Source organism: Populus alba, chromosome 1 (assembly GCF_005239225.2).
Source record: "Populus alba chromosome 1, ASM523922v2, whole genome shotgun sequence".
Classification (NCBI taxonomy): domain Eukaryota; kingdom Viridiplantae; phylum Streptophyta; class Magnoliopsida; order Malpighiales; family Salicaceae; genus Populus; species Populus alba.
This window is the reverse complement of record NC_133284.1, coordinates 9715133-9738612: the sequence shown is the minus strand read 5'-3', so window position 1 is coordinate 9738612 and position 23480 is coordinate 9715133. Positions and strand designations below refer to the sequence as shown.

The 23480-nt window shown below is 33.4% G+C and overlaps 4 protein-coding genes across 6 annotated transcripts; 2 read left to right on the top strand and 2 right to left on the bottom strand.

The window, feature by feature from the left end:
- Positions 1-3149: 3149 nt before the first annotated feature.
- LOC118033878 (protein LURP-one-related 4) lies at positions 3150-4015 on the top strand. The gene is made up of 3 exons (XM_035039015.1): positions 3150-3401; positions 3511-3744; positions 3881-4015. The coding sequence occupies exons 1-3, from the start codon at positions 3150-3152 to the stop codon at positions 4013-4015; spliced, it is 621 nt and encodes a 206-aa protein (XP_034894906.1).
- A 1507-nt stretch (positions 4016-5522) lies between these two features.
- LOC118033673 (actin-depolymerizing factor) lies at positions 5523-7382 on the bottom strand. Of its 2 annotated transcripts, XM_035038750.2 has the most exons (3): positions 7006-7382; positions 6132-6397; positions 5523-6009 (listed from the first exon to the last, which is right to left on the bottom strand). In XM_035038750.2, exons 1-3 carry the CDS (start codon positions 7006-7008, stop codon positions 5859-5861), a joined length of 420 nt encoding a protein of 139 aa, XP_034894641.1. In that variant the 5' UTR covers positions 7009-7382; the 3' UTR covers positions 5523-5858. The 2 variants fall into 2 exon arrangements, with proteins under 2 accessions (XP_034894641.1, XP_034894640.1); XM_035038749.2 differs by lacking the exon at positions 7006-7382 and having other exon boundaries at positions 6132-6406.
- Positions 7383-9444: 2062 nt separating this feature from the next.
- LOC118033674 (tubulin beta-2 chain) lies at positions 9445-12342 on the top strand. Its single transcript, XM_035038751.2, has 3 exons — positions 9445-9914; positions 10058-10327; positions 11367-12342. Exons 1-3 carry the CDS (start codon positions 9521-9523, stop codon positions 12044-12046), a joined length of 1344 nt encoding a protein of 447 aa, XP_034894642.1. The 5' UTR covers positions 9445-9520; the 3' UTR covers positions 12047-12342.
- A 6114-nt stretch (positions 12343-18456) lies between these two features.
- On the bottom strand, positions 18457-23201 carry LOC118033675 (serine racemase). Of its 2 annotated transcripts, none has more exons than XM_035038752.2 (7): positions 23122-23201; positions 20643-20820; positions 20414-20500; positions 20097-20327; positions 19380-19453; positions 19090-19276; positions 18457-18854 (listed from the first exon to the last, which is right to left on the bottom strand). In XM_035038752.2, the coding sequence occupies exons 1-7, from the start codon at positions 23150-23152 to the stop codon at positions 18605-18607; spliced, it is 1038 nt and encodes a 345-aa protein (XP_034894643.1). In that variant the 5' UTR covers positions 23153-23201; the 3' UTR covers positions 18457-18604. The 2 variants fall into 2 exon arrangements, with proteins under 2 accessions (XP_034894643.1, XP_034894644.1); XM_035038753.2 differs by lacking the exon at positions 23122-23201 and adding an exon at positions 21316-21495.
- Positions 23202-23480: the final 279 nt, after the last annotated feature.

The window sequence follows — 23480 nt, the reverse complement described above, 5'->3', positions numbered from 1 at the left end:
TTATTTATATTAAAAATTCAGAGAATAAATCCAAAGGTTTATCAACATTCTAATGGAATAAATTGTAAATTATTAATATAAATAAAAAAAAATAAAATAGTTATTAACAATAACTAAAAGAGAAACCGGAAAAAAGTGAGAGATTGATGTAAATAAAAAAAAAATTCTATATCAATTAGATGTGCATTCAATTTTTATCCTTTATTTTTTATAAAATAAAACAAAGCATTTTTTTCAAGAAAAAAAACTATTAAAAAATATCGGGATAAATTGATAGGAAAAAAAAACTTGAAAAGGACAACTAAACCAATCTTTTTTGAAAAAACAAATAATGCAGAATGATAAACCAAAAAAAATGACAAAAAAAGGAATCTTTAACCATACCATCTCTTAAAACTCGTGACCTGTATCATTATATCGGAAGTATGAAAATAAAAAAACCATGAAACTCAATCTCTAACAAATCAAATATTAAAATGAAATCAGAAAAAAAAAATCTATTATACAAAAAATTAAAATTAAAAGAATGAGGGCATCAAAAGTATGAGAATCAAAATAAATAAATAAATTAGATGGCATAAAAAATTGGTATTAGAGTGTTAAATTGAAAAGAAAAGAAACTTTAACAAAAAAAAAAAAATCAAAAGAATAAAAACTAAATTGAAAAGGCAAAATAAAATAAGCTTTGCTTGAAGAATGAAATTAAAAACAACAAAAATTTTAAAAAAGAGTGAGGAAAAAAAAACAACAATCCACGACAAATTGTAATTCAAGGATGAAATTAAAAAAAAAAATTTCCTAAAAGAGCCAAGGACTAAAATTAGCAATAAAAAATCTAAGAGCTAAAATTGAGAAACAAATAAAAAAAAAGAACAAGTGTGCACTTTTGCTAGGAGAAAGAGAGAGAAAAAGCTTAAAGGAATAAAAAGAAACGACCACCGTGAAAAACCATCCATCAACCACTATCATGTTACACTATGAGAAAGAGGGCAAAACAACCCTTCTAATGACATAATGGAACAACATATTTGGCCATGGGGATACACCGCATGTGCCACCATAAGATCACAACCGCATCCCTCATGCCAACTGTTATTTGATTTAAAAATTAATTAATCAGAGCAAAAAGTCTAAAGCACCCCTTGTGATTCCATTATTCACAAAAAAACCAATGTGAAAAGACAAAATCACCTCTGAATCCTTTCCTTATTTTTTCCTGAATGTAGAGGTAGAAAGATCATTTCATAAACTTGCAAAAAATATAAAGGCATAAACATCCTTGCCTAGCAGTTTATTTCTTTTTAGCTTGGGGGAAACTAAGTAATTATAGTATTTTGAGAAAATTAAAAAGATGACAGTAACTCTTGGCAATCATTTATTAATGATCAATTGGTGTTTTTGAAAAGATAAATTGACTCTTAAAACCAGGGCAACCAAAATTCTCTTTAAAGGATACAATCATCACCACACGAGCACAATCCACAATATAATGTCTCTATATTTATAGTGATTGATACAATAAAAGAATAATATAATTTATATGTTTGTTAAATAAAGGGAAGTGAAGGTATCTATGAATGAACAAATAAAATCTAGAAAACTCAAAAGCTTAATAATGCGAATCTCCTTCACATGACTGAGATCCAATTCATTTTTTAAACCTCTTTTTAGGATTTGCTAAGTTGTAGAGATCAGAAGATGGCATATTAGAAAGTTAGTAGTCCTCATGGGGATGCCCTCATTTATATTTTGAAAGGTTTTTATTTATAAATCATTTTTAAAAAAAAAAGCCTACAGGTATGTTTAAATACAAGAAAACATCCTAATTAATAAAACTCTAATGAAAAACAATCCAAAACAAGAAGGAAAACAATGAAAATTCTGAAACAATAGTTTTCGGGTCTAATTTAAATAGAAAATATTCACTAACTTTAGAGCATTGTGCCCTTATTCTCACCTTTACTTCATGTTTCTCTGGGTTTTTAACACGTATTGTCCCATGAATTTCACCTCTACTTCGTGTTCATGTACCTCTAGATTTACCTTCAGCAATATTGGTAATTGAAGTTAGAACACTAAGTATGTGTGAGTTGGATATATTGAATCTTTTTCCAAATCTTTTTATCAATATTGATTGAAATGTCAACAACAGGAGCATCATGCATCCATCATTTTAACCACTATTATTACCTCGAGCTGCTTCTCTTTTGTGTTTGGCTCCGTTTAAGGTTATATATGCATATCACTTTGATATATTATAAAAGATCTTTATTTCAGAAATTATCTTGAAAAAATAGCCTATAAAATTGTTTAAATACAAAAAAAAAAAAAAACTCTATTAAAACTTCTGATTAAATTAATAGGAGAAAGATTAATTTAAAAACAAGAAAAATAATGAAATTTCTGAAATAGTATATATCTTATAGATCTAATGGTGGCCTCAAGACAAATTAAAATAGCTGGCAAGCCAGTACCACTTTATAATTAATCCTTCTATGGCAAGATTCTGAACCTGATCCAACAAATGGATAAAAAAATGTGCTTATGTTCATCAAACTGTGTATAAGAACTGTACAAAAACTCTCAAAACCTAACAATTAAAAACAATATAGTAAAAATAATTATGCAAAGATAGTAATATAGGAAAGTGCTACCTACTCTACCTATCGTACACAAGCACAACCAGATCATCGATTGGATTTCATATAATTAATTAAACGTTGGAACACACATGGTTTAAGCAAAAACAAAGAATGGCATAATGTCATAGAGCCAGCCGTCTATATAATTAAAAGAAAACAACACCCTTTTCAAAGCCATGCATGTTTGCCTCGATCGATCCAAGTCTTCCAAGTGAAGAAAAACAAGAAAGGAACTGTAGTACAAGATGAGAACCTCGTAGTATAATACTCAAATACTCCAAAGAAAGTGTAAGGGCCTATGCATGCCATAAACGTGTGACTTTGTAATAAATTAAAACATTTTATATTTTATTTCTTCTATTCTTCTTTTGTACTGGCTTCCCTATATATACACACACATTACAAACCGCATAAACATCATCAAGTCCTCGCTTGAAGTTCAAGGAACCACCTGCAGAGCTAACTGATCTCCATCCACCAGCTAGCCACGCTCGCTTAATTCAAATGATGGCCAAGGTTCATGCTTTCCCACAAGTTGACTCTTCTTCTTGCTCTGCTTCTACCTCTTGCATGTCTTCAAAGCCAGAAACATTCACTATATGGATGAAATCACTTTTGATGCAAACAAATGGATGCACTGTTTTTAATAAAAACGGTGAGATTGTTTACCGAGTTGATAATTATGACAAGAAGGCCGGAAGCAATGAAGTTTACCTCATGGATCTCAAGGGAAATGTTCTTTTCACTATACTTAGAAGGGTATGTTCATGTGATTTCCAAGCATGTATTTATGATCAATCTGATCATTTTAAAGAATACCCTTTAATTTGTCACAAAGATTAATGTGCTTTTTCTTCAATCACTGCAGAAACTATTCCTTTTCAGACAATGGAGGGGTTACAAAAGCGATGGCTTAAAATCAAAGCCTCAAGAGCCTTATTTCCAAGTTAAAATATGTTCAGAAATATTCGAACGTGATCTATCCTGTCAAATTGCTGTTCGATCCAGTGATGCTCAAGAGAGTTGCTACTACAAGTTAGAAGCCTTGTCTGGAAAATTAGCATTCAAGATTACAAACAGCAATGGGGAAATTGTTGCAGAGGTATGCTTCTGATTTTCCCTGAAATGTAAATTTACGATTTGGGACTCGGTTATATATTATATAGTTCAGTCTCTATAAATCTTATGTCAGAGGCCATGTTATTAACATTTAGTTTTTGTGGTTGGTGCGTGTGCAGGCCAAGAGAAAGCAGTCATCCAAGGGTGTATTATTAGGGGATGATGTACTAACCTTGGCGGTGGAGCCTCATACTGATCATTCCTTTATCATGGCACTTGTGACTGTGTACGGATTGATGCACCATAAACTGTGAACAGTCTTCAGAATGTACACATCAGAAATTTTTTATTTATATTGACTTAAGTGTAGAGGAAATATTTTTGTGATCAATTCAACACGCGAGAACTTTAGCTAATATCAATTTTTTTTTCGGTGCCAAATTGTATAGAATTTTTAAAGTCGTGATCCGTTCCCAAGTTTTTCTTTCACAATTTACACTTCCATTTTTCACTCACAATTTGCATTAATGCCAAGTTCTTATGTGATGTAATGTATATTAGACCCATAAATTATCTAACTATCTGTCATAATTTGCAAGTTTTTGATATTCATGATTAATCAAAATGTTCACGTAATTAGTTTTTTTCACCTTAAGTACTCGAGAAAAAGTATCAAATTAATGCTAAAAACCTTAGCACCTGCAAAAACAATCTTTATCATTAAAATTTGAAAGACTTTCCCGATGATAAAATCAATAATTTTATAAAAAAGCTAATAAATAAAAGAAATAGATTTAAATTTCAAGAGCAAGAGTATTTATTCTTATTTTTTAGAGTGATTGATGCTATAAAATATATAAGCTATTAGAGTAAGAAAAGATATGAAACTTTTAACTATTTGGGTGGTTTAGGGGTTATTTATACTCCCTGAACCTTGTTGTTTTGATAAAAGCAAGAGAGCTTAAAGGGTCATCTTTGCTTGGTGACCTTAATAAGAGATAAAAATCTCTTAAACATCATTAATAAATAATAAATATATGTTATAAATCATTAATGAGATGAGAAATGTAGTAAACCATTTGAAAGATCTTTTATACATTTATAGATATAGAGAGATGATTATCTCTAATACGAGTAGGTCATGCCATTAATATAAAATAGAATTTCATAGGCTTGAGTTTCTAAAACCAATTGGACTTGGTATATAGCCAAACTTAGATGAAAATGGTATGAATGTTCATAAAAAATCATAACAACTTGGGTTTAATGGATGTCTGAAATCAAGTGTATTGGTTCTAACATCTTATCAGACTCACGTTGCATTGGGCTTTGCTAATAACTAAACCCTAGTTTATTGGGTTTAAGAACTTACTAGGTCCATGTTGTCCTAGACTTTTTTGATGCACAAAAACATTTGAGTAAACAATATTAACTTATTAGTTGACTACCAAGTCTTTAAGAGCATGACGCGTAAAGACTTAAAATATATCTTGAGAGATAGTTGGTCAGGTGACGTTTTGTCTTCCCTAAAAAAAAAGTGTATGAACCAAGTACTGATTTGAGAAATAAAAAATTATAGGATCAAAATAAAAAAATTTCTAAGGACAAAAATAGAGAAATCACTTTATAATTCATAATGATTATTTTCAGAGGGCACAAACATTGAGCACTGTTGATTTTTTTTTTTTTATATATGGCAGACCCAATCACATCCTTAATAAAATAAATTTGTGTTTTCTACTCTAATGTATCCTCATCCCAAGTGATGCACAAGTCATTACAGCTCTAGTATGAAAAAAAAAAAATCACCATTAAATTAACAACTCAACATTCTCAAATATACATAGAGAGAGAGCTGAAACTTTCATTCCCATTCAAATGCTCGAAAAAACCCAATAAGATAAAATAAAATAAAAATCGTCCCAAGTAAAAATCAAGATTGAAAATCAGATTGGCATGATTATGATGAAAATCGCACCCTATCAGAAAACCTGCCGGAAAAGTCAGGTGATAATAGAAAGAGTCCCTAAACTGACCAATTCTACCACAACTCAAGTGACCGACCAATATAAGGTTCTGTAAGGTAAGAGTACAAAATAATATTGGCTCTAATAATTTAGAGTGCCAAGTAAAAGAAACCTCCATTAAAAACTCTGTTTAGAAAGCTCGTTCCTTGACAATGTCCAAGCTTATTTCGCTAGGATCTGTCGCCTGTAACTCAACTTGAACCCCATCAAGCTCTCTCCTGAATCTATCCCTTGAACTAGCATACAACATCTTACTTCTTATCTTCGATGTGTCAGGAGACCTGAAACCAAATATGAACGATATCAATTTTAGATAATGACACGTATAAACTCACATTAAAAAAATAAAAATAAAACTTGCACTAAAAAAGATAATTCAATTGCAATATTTCCTTGATGTTACCATGCAACGAAGAAAATTTTGCTCTTTTGAACGTTTTCATCGGTAGTAAAATCGAAATCGTAGACAGCATATCGGCACTCGTTGGCTGGCAAACTGGCAGTGAAATCATCGTAGCTTTGTTGAGGTTCTCCCAATGTCTCCACCACCACTTGTTGGATCTTTTCTTCAATCTTGAAGACGATAAATCGGTGGCTCCTTTTTGCTTTAAGCTCCATGAACCTCAGCTTGCACTCGTCATCAACAGCCATTCCAGATGCTGAATTCGCCTGTGCCATGTATTAAAAACAATAATAATAAAAATGAAACTATAGCTCACTATAGTTAATAATTAATCGTCATTAAGCAGAAAGGAAATATTTGTAATCTTTAATTTAAGATTTGACACTCAGTACATATGATGCGAGTTTTGGGTTTGACTAAATCCAATGCAACTGTTTGTGACTCGGATGAGATGAGATCAGCACTGTTTTGCCCTGGCATTTGTTCGAAATTCAATTTTCTCGCTGTATTTGGAAAGGAGGAGTGATTTCATGGAATGGGGAAAAAGCAGGGGAACTTTCTCAGGTCCAAAATCAATAATTGGACAAATTAAGAATATATTTAGATTGGATAGCTTTAAAAGATGCTTGAATATAATGTGAGACAATGGGAGCTCATTTTACGATGATTAACATTTTAAGTAGAGTCCATAAGAACTTTTCCTGTCACTGTGAAATTTGACGAAGAAATTGAATTTAGGTGAGAAAAAACAATCATGTATTCAGAATGGCAAGAGAGGATGGCTGTCGCCTTAAAGGAACTCGAATTTGAAATTACAATCACGCATGATAGTTTTCAATAGCAATGGAGAGGTAGAAAGGAAGCAAGAACATACCATTTTGCCACCGAAGAAGGTCGGGCCTTGTGAATTGTGGAGAAGGGACGAAGGGAGAGGGAGCACAGAGGATCGATGAGAGTTAAAAAAGAGAATGGAGATCCTTGTTTGTTGGGGTCATGAGACGTGGAATTTCAAGGGTGGGAGAAATTGTGGGAAATGAGAGAGTTTGGAAGGGAAAATGATGGCTGTTATTGTTGCGATTTTGTGTGGCTCCTGCCTTATAATGTCTACCTCTAAGCTTGCAAGCTAAAACTATCTATTTTTGGTTAATGTTCTTTTGGATCATGCAACGTTGAGATGTCCAAAAATACAGATTAACATTGAACACGACATGACATGATAGAGATTAGGTTATTTGGTTGTGTTGCGCTGTAGTCTGGATTGATTTTATGAGGTTTTATTTTTAATAAATTTAAAGATTTAGATTTAATATTGAGAATTGAAATAAAAAAAAAAAAAACCCTTAATTTATGAAACGTGGGTAACTCCACATAATTTGTTTTTTTAAAAAAAATATAAAACTCAATTCTTAAATAAAATAATATAGGAGAATAAAATTAAAAAAAAATAATTAAAAAAAGAATCGAGTCATCCTGCTAAACTTGTAATTTAAGGTCATGAGATGGAGATAATTTTATAGAAAAAAATATTATAAAACCTAATTAAAACATATTCAATTAAAAAGAACCTCAAAAAAATGAACATGTTCAATTTAAGTTAATTTATCAAACCAACAAATCGGATCATGAGAATGAGATAACTCATAAAAACAAATAAAAAAAATTATGAAACTTGATATCCCATCAACCAAATATTAAAGGATTAAATAGAAAAAAAAAATCGATTAGAAAAAACAGTCCCAAAAAAATTAAAAAATATTAACCAATATTTTTCCAAAACAATTTAATATTAAATAAAAAAAAAATACAAAGTGCTATTACCATGACTAATATTTTATAAGCGTAGCTACATTAATTTAGCAACACCATTTAATGTTTTGTTATTGTTAACCTGTATTTTTTTTCCCCTGACATTTTCCATCAAATATGATGGAGATGCATGAAAGGTTTAGAAGCTAGGACCAGTTGATTATTTGTCAATTTGGTAATAATACCATTAAAATGGATTCTTAAGTGGATGATTCCAACAATCTATTCGTTTTATAGTTTTACTTCAAACAATCGAGGAAACTTGGACAATAATTGAGTAAAAAGGCAACACATAACATGATCTAAGGATGTTCAATCATGAAGATTACAAAAAGGAAAAAGAAAAAATAATTTGGATAATGGCACCACCAAATTGGATTCCAGTATTCCACCTTCCATACGAGGAAACTTGGCGAATAATTAATGATAAAAAAAAAAAAAAAGAGAAGAAAACAAAACGTGACCCAAGAACTTTCAATCATCATGAGAATAAATATAGCTCAGCTTGCCTTGTAGTTGAAGCCTACCGATTGAAATATTGTCAGAAAACAAAAAAAGAACCAATTCTAAGCCCAAATTGATCACTCGTAGGGCATCAATGACCCATCAATCAATCATCTCCACCACTTAAGATCCTCCCTACCATATTCCATGACAATCGACAAGGCCCAGCACCACATCACTTGACCTCTCAACTTGGATGACGATGATGAAGAAAAGAGGGTGGCTGGTCAGCTTTGTTTACGAGCGAGCCTCTTTCTTTCTTCAGCTGCGACCTGCGATGGATGATAATTGATTGATAAGTCTGTTCTCACATGATGAGCTCTTTGCATCTCCTCCTCCTCGTTCATAGCTGTCATATTTCTTCTGTTTTCTTACGGCTTTTTCTTTGCTTAGGTTGCAATTTCCAATCCTGCGATGTCTACCTTTTGTCAGATCATCACTGATGATGAAGTAGCCCCAAAGTTTCCTCTTCCGTCGATCTTAGCCGTTTGATGCAATCATTAATACTGTGACCTTTTAATTAAAAAAAAAAATCCGAAAAATTACTCAGCCCCCTTAACCAATCACCTCATTCCACATGTCAAACTACGAGCCCCCCCGCTACTCTTCGCGGTTTCATTCACTCCCTCCTCCCATGTTGGCGCTTCATCACGAGTACGTGTAGGTTATTTTTTTTAAAATATTTTTATTTAAAATAAATTAAAATACTTCTTAATTTTTAAAATCAAATCATAGAAAATATAATTTTTTTAAAAAAAAAATATCTGAAAACAGAAACTACTCCGAAAAAGCCTCTCGAAACCCAGCCTAAATTAATGATACCCCACATAACAGACTTTTACAGTCCACGTGTCAACTGCAGGAACAAAAATTCCTGCTCCACCAGAGAATCAAAACCAAATTTAAAAAATCTCAAGTTCCCACCAAAACCAAACGTCAATCACTTCCCCCGCCGTCAACTAACAGAAACCGTCAAATCCTCCTTTTTATAAGCAAACAAGAAACCCACAAAACACACGCTCCCACTCTCTAGAAAACAAAGAAAAAACAACTACACTTCCCCTCACTTTCCCGAGAAAATGAGGGAAATCCTTCACATCCAAGGAGGTCAGTGTGGAAACCAAATAGGAGCAAAGTTTTGGGAAGTGGTATGTGCAGAACACGGGATTGACTCAACGGGTCGGTACCAAGGTGACTCAGCTCTTCAACTAGAGCGAGTTAATGTTTACTATAACGAAGCCAGTTGTGGAAGGTTTGTGCCCCGCGCTGTTTTAATGGATCTTGAACCGGGCACTATGGATAGTGTTAGATCTGGTCCGTATGGGCAGATATTTAGACCGGATAATTTTGTGTTTGGGCAATCTGGTGCCGGTAATAACTGGGCTAAAGGGCATTATACTGAGGGAGCCGAGTTGATTGATTCTGTTCTTGATGTTGTGAGAAAGGAGGCTGAGAACTGTGACTGCTTGCAAGGTAAGGTTGTTTTGGTCTTTGGTTTGTGCCTCTACTCTTGTTGTTTGTTTCTCAAGAAAATGAGGGGGGAAAATTCATGTGTTAAGAGTTACATGTGCTAATAATGTACAAGCAGTTAAAAATCAGTATGGTGAAAATTGCAGGGTTTCAGGTATGCCACTCATTGGGAGGTGGTACAGGGTCCGGGATGGGAACACTATTGATCTCGAAAATAAGAGAGGAATACCCAGATCGAATGATGCTCACATTCTCAGTGTTCCCATCCCCAAAGGTCTCGGACACTGTGGTCGAGCCTTACAATGCAACTCTCTCTGTTCACCAGCTTGTTGAAAATGCAGATGAGTGTATGGTTCTTGATAATGAAGCCCTTTATGATATCTGCTTCCGTACTCTCAAGCTCACAACTCCCAGCTGTAAGCACCCCTTTCAACTATAACCTTTCATTGCTCACTCCCTCTCAATATCCAATTGAAATGGTTTGTTTGTTTGTTTAATTTAATATAGTTTTGCTTTTATTTTGTTTTTCGTTCATTTTTTTCCTGGAAACTGACCTAGGAAAAACGCAATCATGATTCATGATGTGAGATGGTATTTGGTGAGTTTGGTTTGGGCTTTTATTTTAAACGGGGAATTTGCTGTGTCAAGAATTGGAAACAATACTCTAGTGTACCTATAGGGATGAGAACGTGAATAAACTGTGTGCTCATGGTATGGTAGGTGCACAAATATATCCTCAATTACTCGGTGATCTTCCCGGGGCTCTTTAAGCCACATGGTTTTCCCATTCTTTTCTGTCTTAAGGGTAGTGTGGCCAACCACCCGGCTGGCTGCACTATCAAGGCACTTAGGGTATGCTTATTAACGTGGTGCATCGACGTTGTACTTGGACTCACAAATGCAGTTGTGAGTGCACATGGGCCTCATTTGCTATGGCTGTTTAAGATATAAGATTAGGTGTCCGTTTGTTAACCCTGGCTTTTGGGCTTTCTTTCTTAGCCTTAAGGTGTTTGGTAAAATTCTAAGAGCTGTTTTGAAAGCTATCTAAATTCCACAAGTCAAAAGCGCTATGAAATGAAGGTTTTGACAACTAAAAACCATTGTTTTTTCCAAACGGAACCTCCAGGTTTCATAGGTCCTTCCATTTTTAGTAATGCTTCATTGCTTGGATAATAGCTTTAACCACATTAATACTTGTTTTGATACGCTCATTGTTTATCACATGGTTGTCCACGGCTTGCTACAAGTAACAATCATCTTTTGTTGCTGTGTAACTTTTATTTATAAGCCTACGTTTTGAGAAGAATTTTTTTTTTAACCGCAGAATAAATAAATTTGGGACTTTGGAGAATTTTCTTTCCCTGTTACATTATATAGTTTTTCACCGTTGTGATGATCAATGTGATAGATGCCTTCACTCTTTATGGTAACTAACTGGAAAATTTTGTTTATCAGTTGGGGATCTGAACCACCTGATTTCTGCCACCATGAGTGGTGTTACATGCTGCCTTCGTTTCCCCGGTCAGCTCAACTCAGACCTTCGCAAACTTGCTGTGAACCTCATCCCATTCCCCCGGCTTCATTTTTTCATGGTTGGCTTTGCGCCTCTCACATCCCGTGGCTCTCAGCAATACCGTGCCCTGACTGTACCTGAACTCACCCAACAAATGTGGGATGCCAAGAACATGATGTGTGCTGCTGATCCTCGCCATGGCAGATATCTCACAGCATCTGCAATGTTTCGTGGCAAAATGAGCACAAAGGAAGTTGACGAGCAGATGATCAATGTCCAAAACAAGAACTCGTCCTACTTTGTTGAATGGATCCCCAACAATGTCAAGTCCACGGTCTGTGACATCCCTCCTACAGGCTTGACAATGGCTTCCACTTTCATTGGCAACTCCACATCAATCCAAGAAATGTTCAGAAGAGTTAGTGAGCAGTTCACTGCTATGTTCCGCAGGAAGGCCTTCTTGCATTGGTACACTGGAGAGGGAATGGATGAGATGGAATTTACAGAGGCTGAGAGCAACATGAATGATTTGGTCTCAGAGTACCAGCAATACCAGGATGCAACTGCTGATGAGGAAGGCGAGTTTGAAGATGAGGAGGAAGCATACGGGGATGAGGCCTAAAGACATGAAATCTGAATCTTTCCTTCGTTTGCTTATAGGATGTATGGATTGACTGATTTACTTTTGTTCTACTTTTTTTCTGTTACATGCTTTGGAGTCTTTCCAATATGTGGAGTTATTTTTCAAGCAATATTGCATTGCTTGTTTCTTGGTGGGTGTGCATCTTTCAAATTGGTTTTGGTGTCTCCACAGTTTACAAAAAGGCGTTGGGCCTGACTGCTGTCGTCTCAATAATTGTTAACTTCAAGCAGTACTTCTGTTGTGAAAATGCTATTTGTTTTTCGTATTTGTGCCAACATCGTATGTTGACATTCTAGCTTATCAAAGACTGCCATTTATGGGCAAGTGTTATATGCAACTCTTAAATAATAAAATAGGCTGGTATAATTTATAATAAAGAGAAAAAAGAAAAAAAATAAAATGATTTTTTGAGACATTGAAATTTCATAGCATGGCACAATTTACAATAAAAAAAAGACTTTTTTAGAGAAAACTTGAATAATAACATCATTGATATTATTGAGAAGATCTTAGTAAATAAATTAAGTGATATAATATAAATCACTACAATGAATAAAGTGAACCATACGAACTGTTTAAAAGTGTTAGTGATCACTTTCTTTTGGGCAATTATGTAGTCATTCTTGGTCACTGTTATAACTTTTTTTTAATGTTGTTGGATTTGTCTCGTTATGATCTTTTCAACAGTATTAGTAATGTTGTCATCAAAGTTTTAATGTGTCTTAATGATAAACACACATACTTTCTTTTCTCCTCTCTTCACAAATTATGAGGAAAGAGGATTGAGAGAAAGAAAAAAATAGATCCTAGCTCTAATGACTACACCACCAGTACCGTTGAAAATATCTAAAAAAAACAATTCAAACTACTTCAAAAAATATCACCAACGGTGATCAGACTTATTCAAAGATAATTGAGCTCTGAGATCTTTAAACAGCTTATGTGGTCCACTTCGTTCATTGTTAGTATTGGTGGTATCATTAATAGAGTTTCAGTGTCTCTAAGGTCCTTTTCTTTTCTTGTTTTTTTTTTTTTTTTTTTTATCTCCTCTCCTTTCTCACTCTGTTGTACAACTATGTCAGCCTATTTATCATTTAAGAGAGTCATGGACGTCAACTACAACCCTCTAAACTATTTTATTTACCTAAATATTTTTTGTATTGTGTTATCTTACTATTTTTTTATACTATGCTAAAGTCCAAGAACACTTGGTAATGCTTGTTGTTGTGCAATGATTGATTGTGATATAGTTTTAGCTAAGTACCTAGCGATTTTATCACCCAACCAAATTCATTTTAGATGCTTTGTATGTAAGAGATTTTTTTATAACACGCAGTTTTATGTTAACATAAATAAATCTTAATCCACGACTGAGAAGGCATTACAATAATACCTAGAAGTTATTGTTAAAGATTTGTTATATTTTACTAGTTGATTTAGAAAAAAAAAATTATACTTGGTTTGAAACTATTTTATTATTTTTTCAGTTTTGTTTAGAACTTTTTAATAATATATAAGTAGCTTAGAAGAGATGTAATAAAGAGTTTTTTTTATTAGAATAGTTATGAAATATTCAGTGATAAAATTTGAAATTAGAATTTGTGGTATGACTATTCAATAAGATTTTATGTTGCTTATTCTTCTGTCTTTCTTGTGCTAATTTTATTTGTGTTAGTTGATATCAAAGCTCAACAATCTCAAATTATTGCTTGTTGTGTGTTGCTAACAAACATGATAGGAAGAGGTTATGAAGTATAGCATGGTGAGGAATGGGATATGGAGATTCCCTTGCATGAGAGAAACGCCTAAGAGCTCATAATAAAAAACATGTAGAGGTAAATTATAAAATTAGCTTATCGTTGAATTAGAGAGACCTGCATGAACATAGTTAGGAGGAGAGTGACCATAGTTCCTTAGGCAATATCTTGTAGGAGAGAAAAGTGATTGGTTGCCAGGAACCTAAATGGATTATAACGGTCCATCCAAGTTGTGTTGTGTTTGCAATCTTTGTGAACATTTTCAAAAGCTTATTAGAGGTTTTTAATAATGGAGAAACAACAAGTTTTCAAGATAATTAATAGAGATGACTTTCATTTTAACCAGAATGATAGGGAGGTGCGCCCCATTGAATAAAAATCATCCATTAAACTTGAATCAATAGCTAACAAATCATAAGTCAAGGTTATGGCTTCAAATTTCAATGTTTCAGTGTAAGGATCAAGAAGGCTTTATGCTAATGCCTAAAAGTTATTATTCAAGATTTGTTATATTTTCTTAATTGAATTCGATATTTTTTTGTTTGGTTTAAAAAAAATTATTGTTTTTTCAATTTGGTTCAGAACTTTTGACTAGTATATAAATAGTTTTGACTAGTATATAAATAGAATAAAAAAGCTCAAATAAGGAGTTTTTTAGCAGAATATTTGTGCAATGAAATTTTAAATTAAAGTTTACGGTGTGATCTTATTAGGCAAAATCTTATATTGTTTTGTTTTTCTATTTTATTCTTCAATCTTTCTTGTATTGTTTTTCGTTTGATTCAGTTTTGGGACATAATTGTTGTAGTGGTTACTTTTGGTGGTCATAGGTCACTAGTTCAAGTAACCATACTTCTAAGGGTATGTTTGTTTTCTGGAAAATGGTTTTCAGGAAATCACTTTCCAAACTTTTTTGTATTTGTTTGCTCTTAGAAAAGTTAGTTAATGAAAACACTTTCCATTAATGGAAAACATTTTCCTGTCAAATGAAAATCTAGCTTGATTTCCAAAAAAGTATTTTTTCTTTTTGTTTTGGACGAAAAATACTTTCCAGAAGTTGTGAAAAAATTTAAAAAATATCATATTATTTGCCGATTTTGTCAAATTTGATCCTCAAACTTTGAATTGCTATATATTTTGTTTAAATCTTTTTTTTTTCAAATTCATCCCTTATTTGATTTAATTTGATTTTTATATTAACTTTGGTACTTATTTTTATGATTGTTATTTACTTTTCTCTTATCATTTTTTAAATTGAAATTTTTTTATCTATCAAATTTGTTCCTTATTCTTTTTATTGTTACTTATTTTATTTAAAATAAATTATGAAATAATAATAATTATTATTTTAATTTCATCATGTTTCAATTTTTTTTATCTGTTAGATTTGATCTCTATTAAGTTGATTTTTTATCTACTTTTATTTGAGATAATTTATGAAATTAGATATTTTTTTTCAATTTCATTCTCATTCAATTTTTTAATTTGTAAGACTTGTTCCTTATTATTTTAATAAACTTGAAAAAACATTAATAAACTATTTTCCAGCTCATTTTACATAACATAATCAAACATTGGAAAGTAGTTTCCAACTTACTTTACATAACACTACCAAACATAGAAAAATAATTTACTTTTCTGAATTTTTCCAAAAAAACCACTTTTCAAAAAAAAAAATTTTCCTGCTGGTCGCATGTCTGCGACGGTGGAGACTTGTGTCATGCCTCAAGGTGTTGAAAAGTTTTTTTAGATTTAATCATAAAATTATGATTAATGTTTAGGATTCGCCACCTAGTATTACGGTCACTAGGAACCTATGATCTACGAGAGTCCGGGTAAAGGACTAGTTATGCAAGGGGAACACGTATCACTCTAGTGCACCTTACCTAAGGTAGGCTGCTTTGTTGTTTGATTGTATCTCTAAGTCGAGTTTCTATTCATTGGTCATTTGTAAGGTTCAAGGCATATCTCTGTTCATGAGGGAGTTTCTACCTTATCAGGTTAAATCTTAATTGTTCTAAAGTCTGAATTTTAGCATCGCATTTTTACACTTTGTATCGTTAATACCTGATGGTGTACTTTATCGTATAACTTTACACCCTATAAATATTAAAGTTTACATCTGGATCCTAAAAAGAAAAAGATTGGAAAAAGATTTTTGACATGTTGGTCAAATCCTAATAGATAATCATAAACTAATTACGATATTCATTTTTGAATTTGTTTTTAACATGAAAAAGATGTAATTTTTGTTTTTTCTGAAGATATACTTGGAAAATTTTAGGATTTGGTTGTATACATGAAAATAAAATATATTTTTTTGAAACGGGAAATTGATTTAAAAGTTTTTTAGATTTCTTTACTTTTTTTTTTGAAATATTTCAGAGAAAACCGGCATTTTAATACCGAATTTGGATTTTATTTTGTAAATATACAACTCGATATCATGTAAAAGGGGTAGAAAAATATGCGAGAAAATCACAATTTGTTTTTAAAATGAATTTTGATTTTATTTATATTATTTTTTTAAATATAATTATATATATATATATATTATATATATATATATATAATATTAAATATGTGGTTGGGCAGATTGGGCCGAAATCGACCCCACAAAACTAGCTCTTTTAGGGGGTGGGGTGGGGTGGGGCTGGAACAAGTCCAGCCCATCCTAAAGTTTATTATGTAGCTGAAATGGTTTCAGAAATGGAGGTCAGTGAAGGAGCAACTCACTTGACAAAGTAGTATCGGCTGTGATCAGGAGGTTAAGTTGATGGTTTCGGTGGCGTCGCTAAGAGGAACAATGGCAGAAGTCGATCACGGGGGAAGGAAAAAAGGATTTTGCAGAAGGGAGAGAGAGGACGAAACGATGACTATTTCAGGTGTAGGGGTGGTCGGCTTGTGGTTAGGCTAGCTACCTATGGTGGAGGTGGTGGTGGAGAAACTGGTGGTGACTCTGGTTGGTGTCTAGAACAAGCGGGGAGAGAGAAGGAGAGAAAAAATTGTAGAAATGGGGCACAAATGTTGGTTTTTTGCTAGCTTTGAACTCTATTTTCTCCTCTCTCAAGCCATGAAATTAACCTTTTTTTATAGGTAAGCAGTGGAAGAGGGCAATTTTGTTTATACTAGGGAAACATTTTAGCCTTTGATTCAGTTGGGAAGGATCCCAACCGTTGGCTCAAAGTAGCCATGGTGCACTGTCAAATCTGCAGAAAAATACTACCTGAGTTGGCCTATTTAAGTCGGCGCTAACGCCGATGGGTTGTCATTCAGTCTGAACGGGCCATATAGGGTTGTAGAGAAAGTGTTGAGGATCGTTTTCATGCAAGATTTGTCAAATTTGATGGACGTTAGATGCAAAGTATGTAAGTGGACCAGTTTTTTTGGGTAAAAGAAGAAGACAATGAACAGTGACTAGACGACGCGTTGTCTGGTTCTCTCCTTTTTTTTTATATATTCAAAATTGATTTTCAATTTAGTCCTCCAGGCTTTATATGCTTTCAATAGAACCCTATTTGACCCTAAACTTTTGATTTAATGCAATTAAGCCCTTGAGAAATTATTGTTTGAGCCCCGAATTTACACGCCTTTTGCAATATGATCCTTGGTATCAGATTTGTTCAATTAAACCCCTAATTAACCATTAAAATCTTCAATTTCACCCCGATTTTTGTCAATTTAGCTGTATAGTTGGACGCCTTTTGCAGATTGGTCCTTGGCTGAGAACTTCTTCTATTTAGCCTTTAATTGACCCCTAATTTCAATCAATTATCTTAGTAAAAATTAAATTTGGTCTCTTAAAATTCCAATCTTCTCAATTAAACCTAAATTAGGCTCCTAAACTTAATTTTTCACCAATTAAGCCTGAAATAAAATTAATTTGACACATCTAAAGTATAATTAAGTCCTTGCACTTAATTAAATCCTTCAACAATACCCAAATTAATTTGTAAACATAATTAAAATTCAATTTGGCTCATGATTAAATCAAATTGGCCTATTAAAAATTTAATTATATCCTTAGACTTAATTTTTATGCAAATTCGCCAAATAATCATTTAATTTAACCTTGAATTTGCATAATGGAGTACAATTAGATCTTAAATCTCCTCTAAAATTGCAGTTTGATTACTCGATTTGCTTTCTCCACGTTGCCAGCCTTTATTATTATATTTTTTTATATATATAAAAAGTGTATTTAAAGAAAAACTCAAAATGAAGTTATGATACCTGCAAACAAATAGGATCTAGTCCTGCACGAGCTACTAATAAAAGAGATGTAGTCTTTGATCCCTCTAGGCGTCAAGATTTTTTTAAAATAAAAGCATCATGGTGATGGCCATGAACCCATTTATTCTGACTTATTTTCACCCCTCCTGAGTCCTGAGTCCTGAGTCCCTGTCCCATCCACTAGATGAAAGGAATCTGAAAACCATTGTTCATACACTTCAACTCCAAGAACAGAACTGGTGTTCGTTTTCCCCTTCTTATAGGTTACCCCACTGACCTAATGATATACCAACCAACCCCCCATCTCTTTGTTGACAATTTGTAAATGTGCTTCTGATAGAAATTGCCTGTGCGCTGTATCATCAGCTATGCAAGATGCAACAGGGGGCTACAGAAAGATGCCATGTAAAACGCATCAATGCTATTCTTAAAAAAAAAAAAAAAACGCTGATTTTTTTGTTCTTGCCAGAATACATATGTAAGCCCAAAGCAGAAATGCTATTTAATCATCGAGAGAGAAATCTTCATTGTCAAGGGAAAGGAAGAGTTACAGGCCACAAATTGAATCCCAAAGAACACCAAGATCCAGATTACCTCCTGAAAGCACGATTCCCACGTGGTTGCTATCCTTCCAGGCAGGGTTATTCTGAAAACTATCAGATAAAACAGCTGCAAGGCCTATAGCTCCACTAGGTTCTACTACGACTTTCAGAACCTCATAACAGAGTTTCGTGGCTTCTACTATCTCCTGATCTTCCACTGTTATAACAGCATCAACCAAATCTCGAACCACTGGCCTGTTCCACCATAAGGTGTGGAGTGAGATAGCAGGGCAAGGAAATTAGATGAACTTGAGATGTGCTAGCAATGGCAAATGGGAGCATGCCCACTGCATGTTCTGTTAAAAATAAATGCAAGAAAAGAAAAGACAGAGAAGCATACTTCATAATATCCAGGTAGGGAAGAATGGATTGTTGAAAAACTAAGTACGTGTCCTCAATGCATGCACAAAAAGCACAAGGTTCGCTTTACCAGGTACGACTTCCAAGAGAAGCTCGAAGACCATCTGCAATGGTGTTGGTTTCAGGCAACTTTACAATCTCTCCAGCTGCTTTGGATAGAGCTGCATCATTAGCTCCACGAGGCTCAGCAGCCAAAATTCGAATGGAAGGGTTGATGGACTTAGCAGCCAATGCCACCCCGGATATCAAACCACCTCCTACAGTTTATTTAATGATGATTCAGGTTTGGAAAAGAAATAAACAAATAAAACGATGCAGGCCCAAAATGAAGAATTGACACTAAAAGGAAATTAAACGAACCACTAATAGGAACTATTATAGTGTCAATTTCTGGGGCTTGCTCCAGAAGCTCCAATGCTATGGTACCCTGCCCGCTGCAAAGACAAATGCTCATATTCTGTTTGCACTGGCCCAGGTTCATTTTCTTTATATCCATATAAAACCACTGCAAAATACTCTATATGGCATTTTGAACAAGAATGAGAAATATAGGTGCATTGGGTCATTTCTATACCTATAAAATGTAGTGATATAGCTGGGATGAATTTCTCATAGAGAATGGTGAAGCATTTTCTCATTCTGATACTGGACTTGGAGGTGAAGCAACAGAATCAGTAGCCAATATACCATGCAAAGAATTCTAAATTGTTCAGCTGATTCCAGTTTTATTGTTCTTGGAAATGACACAAACTTTGCCTCGAGAGGCCACTAGTTACATCTCACATTTCTTCAATCATAAACTTTCAATGACATTCTAAGCTCTATAGAAATTTTTTTCTGAACATGTAAAGAATTTTTTCCTTCATTTAACACAGAGGTCATCCCTATCAGAAGTTAAGGGTAGAACAGAACAAAAGAAAGAAGTCAACTGAGAGTTAGGTACTAGTGACCAGCCTAGAAGATCTAATTGCAGTAAATTAAGGAAAATTAGATAACAGACAAATAAAGGAATCATGAGTTTAATGCAAATATTTGAGATGGTGTACGGAATATTTGCAGGTTCAAATTCAACACTACCTTATTATACGCACATCATTATAAGGATGGATGAGAACTGCACCAGTTTCTTGCATGATCTTTGTTGTGGTAGTCTCCCTTGACTGTAATGTAGGCTGAGAATATGTAATTTGACCACTGTAACGTATCACATTCTGAATTTTGCAATTTGGAGCGTTGTTGGGTATAACTACATATGCTGGGATATCCCGCAAGTCTGCAGCCAAAGCCAATGCTGCAGCGTGGTTGCCACTATTTTTGGAGGATACAATCAGCAAATTTCAGACAAAACAAGAAAAGGAGGAAGAACTGTAAAGCACAGAGAACACGTAGCAAACCTGCTGTGAGTTACAACCCCTTTATCTGCCTGATCTTTATTAAGTGAAAATATGGCATTGCACGCACCTCTGAACTTGAATGCCCCACTGATAACGAATAGAAAACACAAAATTGGGTCTTTAAGGCACCGCATAATTAAACAAAGAAAAAAAGAAGTTAAAACCCAATATCAAATCAAATATACTAATGTCTAAAACTTTCGGTATTCGCCACTTATTAATCTCTCACCCTTTCTGAAAACATTCACATTTGAAAAACAGCTTCCTTCTAGACATGTCATTCAGACTTCCTGAGGTAAAGACTGGAGTTTTGTGTATGTATGGGTCGATGCGCACTTGTGCCTCCCTTATGGAGGAGATATCAACACCATACTTCTCTTTGGTTATTTCACTATTTGGTTCCATCCCTACATTGTCAATCCAAGCTCTAATTATATGGCAATACATAAAACAGCATCCTTAAAGGTACCAAACCATATAGTAAAATTTTCAGGATTTTCTGAAGACCAAAAACAGAAATAATACTCTCTGGATAGTATTAACCAGGTCAAATTAGAAAAAAAACATGATCAGGACTCAAGCTTTTCTAAGAAATGAATAAAACCCATTATTATAATGAGATTTAACAAGTAGAATACATCATAACAAATTGTGGGTCACATGGGTTTCATAGATTATGCACAAAAGAATTCAGTTTTATGAAAGCCAATGAGAATTTTAGTTGCAATATTAACAGCTAAAAATAACATAGCCTATCTAAAATTATCATGACGATAGGACTAACCCCCTGCTAAGTTGTTTTCCTGATAAATGAAATTTATTCCTTCATAATATATATATATATATATATATATATATATATAGAGAGAGAGAGAGAGAGAGAGAGAGAGCCAGTGACTTACAGTTTCCTGTTTTTGATTCTTGGGGTTTTGAAACTTGTTAGTTTTTGTGTGTTTTGTGTATAGTTCCCTCTGATGAGAGACAATCTTCGACCAGGAGAGCAAAGTGGAAGAAGGAGATATGAAATGCCCGTATTGAACTTATTCTTGGATTGTTCAAGAAAAAAAATATATATATCCTTGGGCAAAATGTATGTCTTTTTTTTTTATATTCTTTTTGGTTTCAACCAGTTAATTCTATTTATTTATTTATTTAATTTTAAAGTATTTTTTAATGGTTTTCTTATTGATATCATAGGGTAGTTTTAATCCTATTTAACAGAATATATGATGTTTTATGAGGTAATTAGGCAAAGCTGCATTGCTTTTACGCTAGTCTTTTGCTCCTTGGGCGTGGGCGTCGTACACCTACGATCATATGATAAAACTTCTTGTTAGTTTTTCTTTTTTAGAAATAAACTTAACACTTCTAGTAAGCATATATGTAATTTGTAAAAAAAAAAAAAATTAATTATTAATTATTAATAAAAACTAACATACCATTATTTTTTAAAAAAATTTATTTTTTATTTTTCAATTTTATTTTAAAATATTAAATTTATTAAAAATTTAGCTTCATAATTTATCTCAATTTTTTTTTAAAAGTTATTTTGATTCTGGTAATTAGAGATGTATGTCTAATGAGTTATCCTTAGTTGAACGGCAGTTTTAGAAGTCTTTTTTTTTTTTTAATTTAATTATTCAATATTAAATTAATTAAGAATTAAATTTCATAATCTTTTTTTTCTTAATTATTTTTTTTTAATTTCAAACATTTAATATTGGATTAATTAAGAATTGAGTTTCATAATTTGTTCTAATATATTTTTTTATTTAGCCATCTTGATCTCATGATTTTAATCACAAAATTAGCAAATTTAATCGAGTTATTTTTTTTTTTATCATATTCATTCTTCAATATTAAACTGATTAAAAAATTAAATTTTATATTATTGATTTTTTTTTTGCTAACAATTATGCGAAATCATTTAACTACACAAAATAAAAACTTAGCAAAAATCCCCAATTCCGATCTATGTTTTCTTTGTGTAATGAATGTAATGGGTTTCTTTAAGATTTTAGAAATTTCAGAACGGGTGGTTATTCTAACTGGCAAACATGTGAGGTTCCGTTCCACTCTGCTTGGTTGCCAGAATACAAGTCAAAGTTTTGTTGACGCTTCCCAGTTCTAGTCAACACATACAGGAGGGGAGAGAGGTTCTTAACCACAACAACTAGATGAAGAACATTTGGTGGCACTACATTATTATTTACTTTCAAGGGACACAACAGAGGCTGTTCTTCAAGTTTTAAATGTATTACAATAATGAACAACGTTGTTTAGTTTACTATATATATAATAAGAATATTCAAAACATAAAAAAATGTTTAAGAAAAGAGTTGCGTGCATGTAAATGTAAAAATATAATAAAGGTCAAAGCTCAAATGCTTTATCCGCATGCTGTCCTTTCTTGCCTGCCTAAGTCCCTGTTCCTTCATGTGGAGAAATAGTTTCTCGATCGAGCCGCCATGGAATGAAACGCGAACCTGGCTCGCTGGATCAAGGGCTCGCGTAGTTTAAATAACCTGAACCATGATGCTTTTTGCTAGCAGAGGTCTAAGAACCTTGGGTTACATAAGCAAAACCCAGAGCAAAGAGAGATGAGGGGATACTTATTATAGCACACAAGGAGCGCATATGCATCCTATCCTGTTCTAACTCGAAATATCATTAGAGAAGAAAGCATGGTATAAAAGGCTCGTTGATACCTGCTACGATCCCCGTTCGAGTTTCTGCCATGCCTGGTTTAGACCATCGGGGGGGAAGCTGTGAATGAATGTGATCATACGCATATGTTTGAAAGAATCATATGTTAAAGAGTTCAGGGTACTGTGCATAAGTCCCTGTTTCTTCATGTGGAAAAATAGTTTCTCGAACGAGCCGCCATGGAATGAAACGCGAACCTGGCTCGCTGGAACAAGGGCTCGAGGTCTAAGAACCTTGTGTTACATAAGCAAAACCCAGAGCAAAGAGAGATGAGGGGATACTTATTATAGCACACAAGGAGCTAGCGCATATGCATCCTATCCTGTTCTAACTCGAAATTATCATTAGAGAAGAAAGCATG

Coding starts and splice junctions, on each gene's coding strand:
- LOC118033675 (XM_035038752.2), bottom strand. CDS start 23,152: ATGGCAGAAACTCGAACGGGGATCGTAGCAG. Junction 20,501..20,642: donor TGTGAATGTTTTCAGAAAGG/GTGAGAGATTAA, acceptor ATTCGTTATCAG/TGGGGCATTCAAGTTCAGAG. Junction 19,454..20,096: donor AATGATGTGCGTATAATAAG/GTAGTGTTGAAT, acceptor TTGTCTTTGCAG/CGGGCAGGGTACCATAGCAT.
- LOC118033674 (XM_035038751.2), top strand. CDS start 9,521: ATGAGGGAAATCCTTCACATCCAAGGAGGTCAGTGTGGAAACCAAATA. Junction 9,915..10,057: donor GAACTGTGACTGCTTGCAAG/GTAAGGTTGTTT, acceptor TGAAAATTGCAG/GGTTTCAGGTATGCCACTCA. Junction 10,328..11,366: donor CAAGCTCACAACTCCCAGCT/GTAAGCACCCCT, acceptor TTTGTTTATCAG/TTGGGGATCTGAACCACCTG.
- LOC118033673 (XM_035038749.2), bottom strand. CDS start 6,406: ATGGCACAGGCGAATTCAGCATCTGGAATGGCTGTTGATGACGAGTGC. Junction 6,010..6,131: donor AAAATTTTCTTCGTTGCATG/GTAACATCAAGG, acceptor ATTTGGTTTCAG/GTCTCCTGACACATCGAAGA.
- LOC118033878 (XM_035039015.1), top strand. CDS start 3,150: ATGGCCAAGGTTCATGCTTTCCCACAAGTTGACTCTTCTTCTTGCTCT. Junction 3,402..3,510: donor TTTTCACTATACTTAGAAGG/GTATGTTCATGT, acceptor CAATCACTGCAG/AAACTATTCCTTTTCAGACA. Junction 3,745..3,880: donor ATGGGGAAATTGTTGCAGAG/GTATGCTTCTGA, acceptor GTGCGTGTGCAG/GCCAAGAGAAAGCAGTCATC.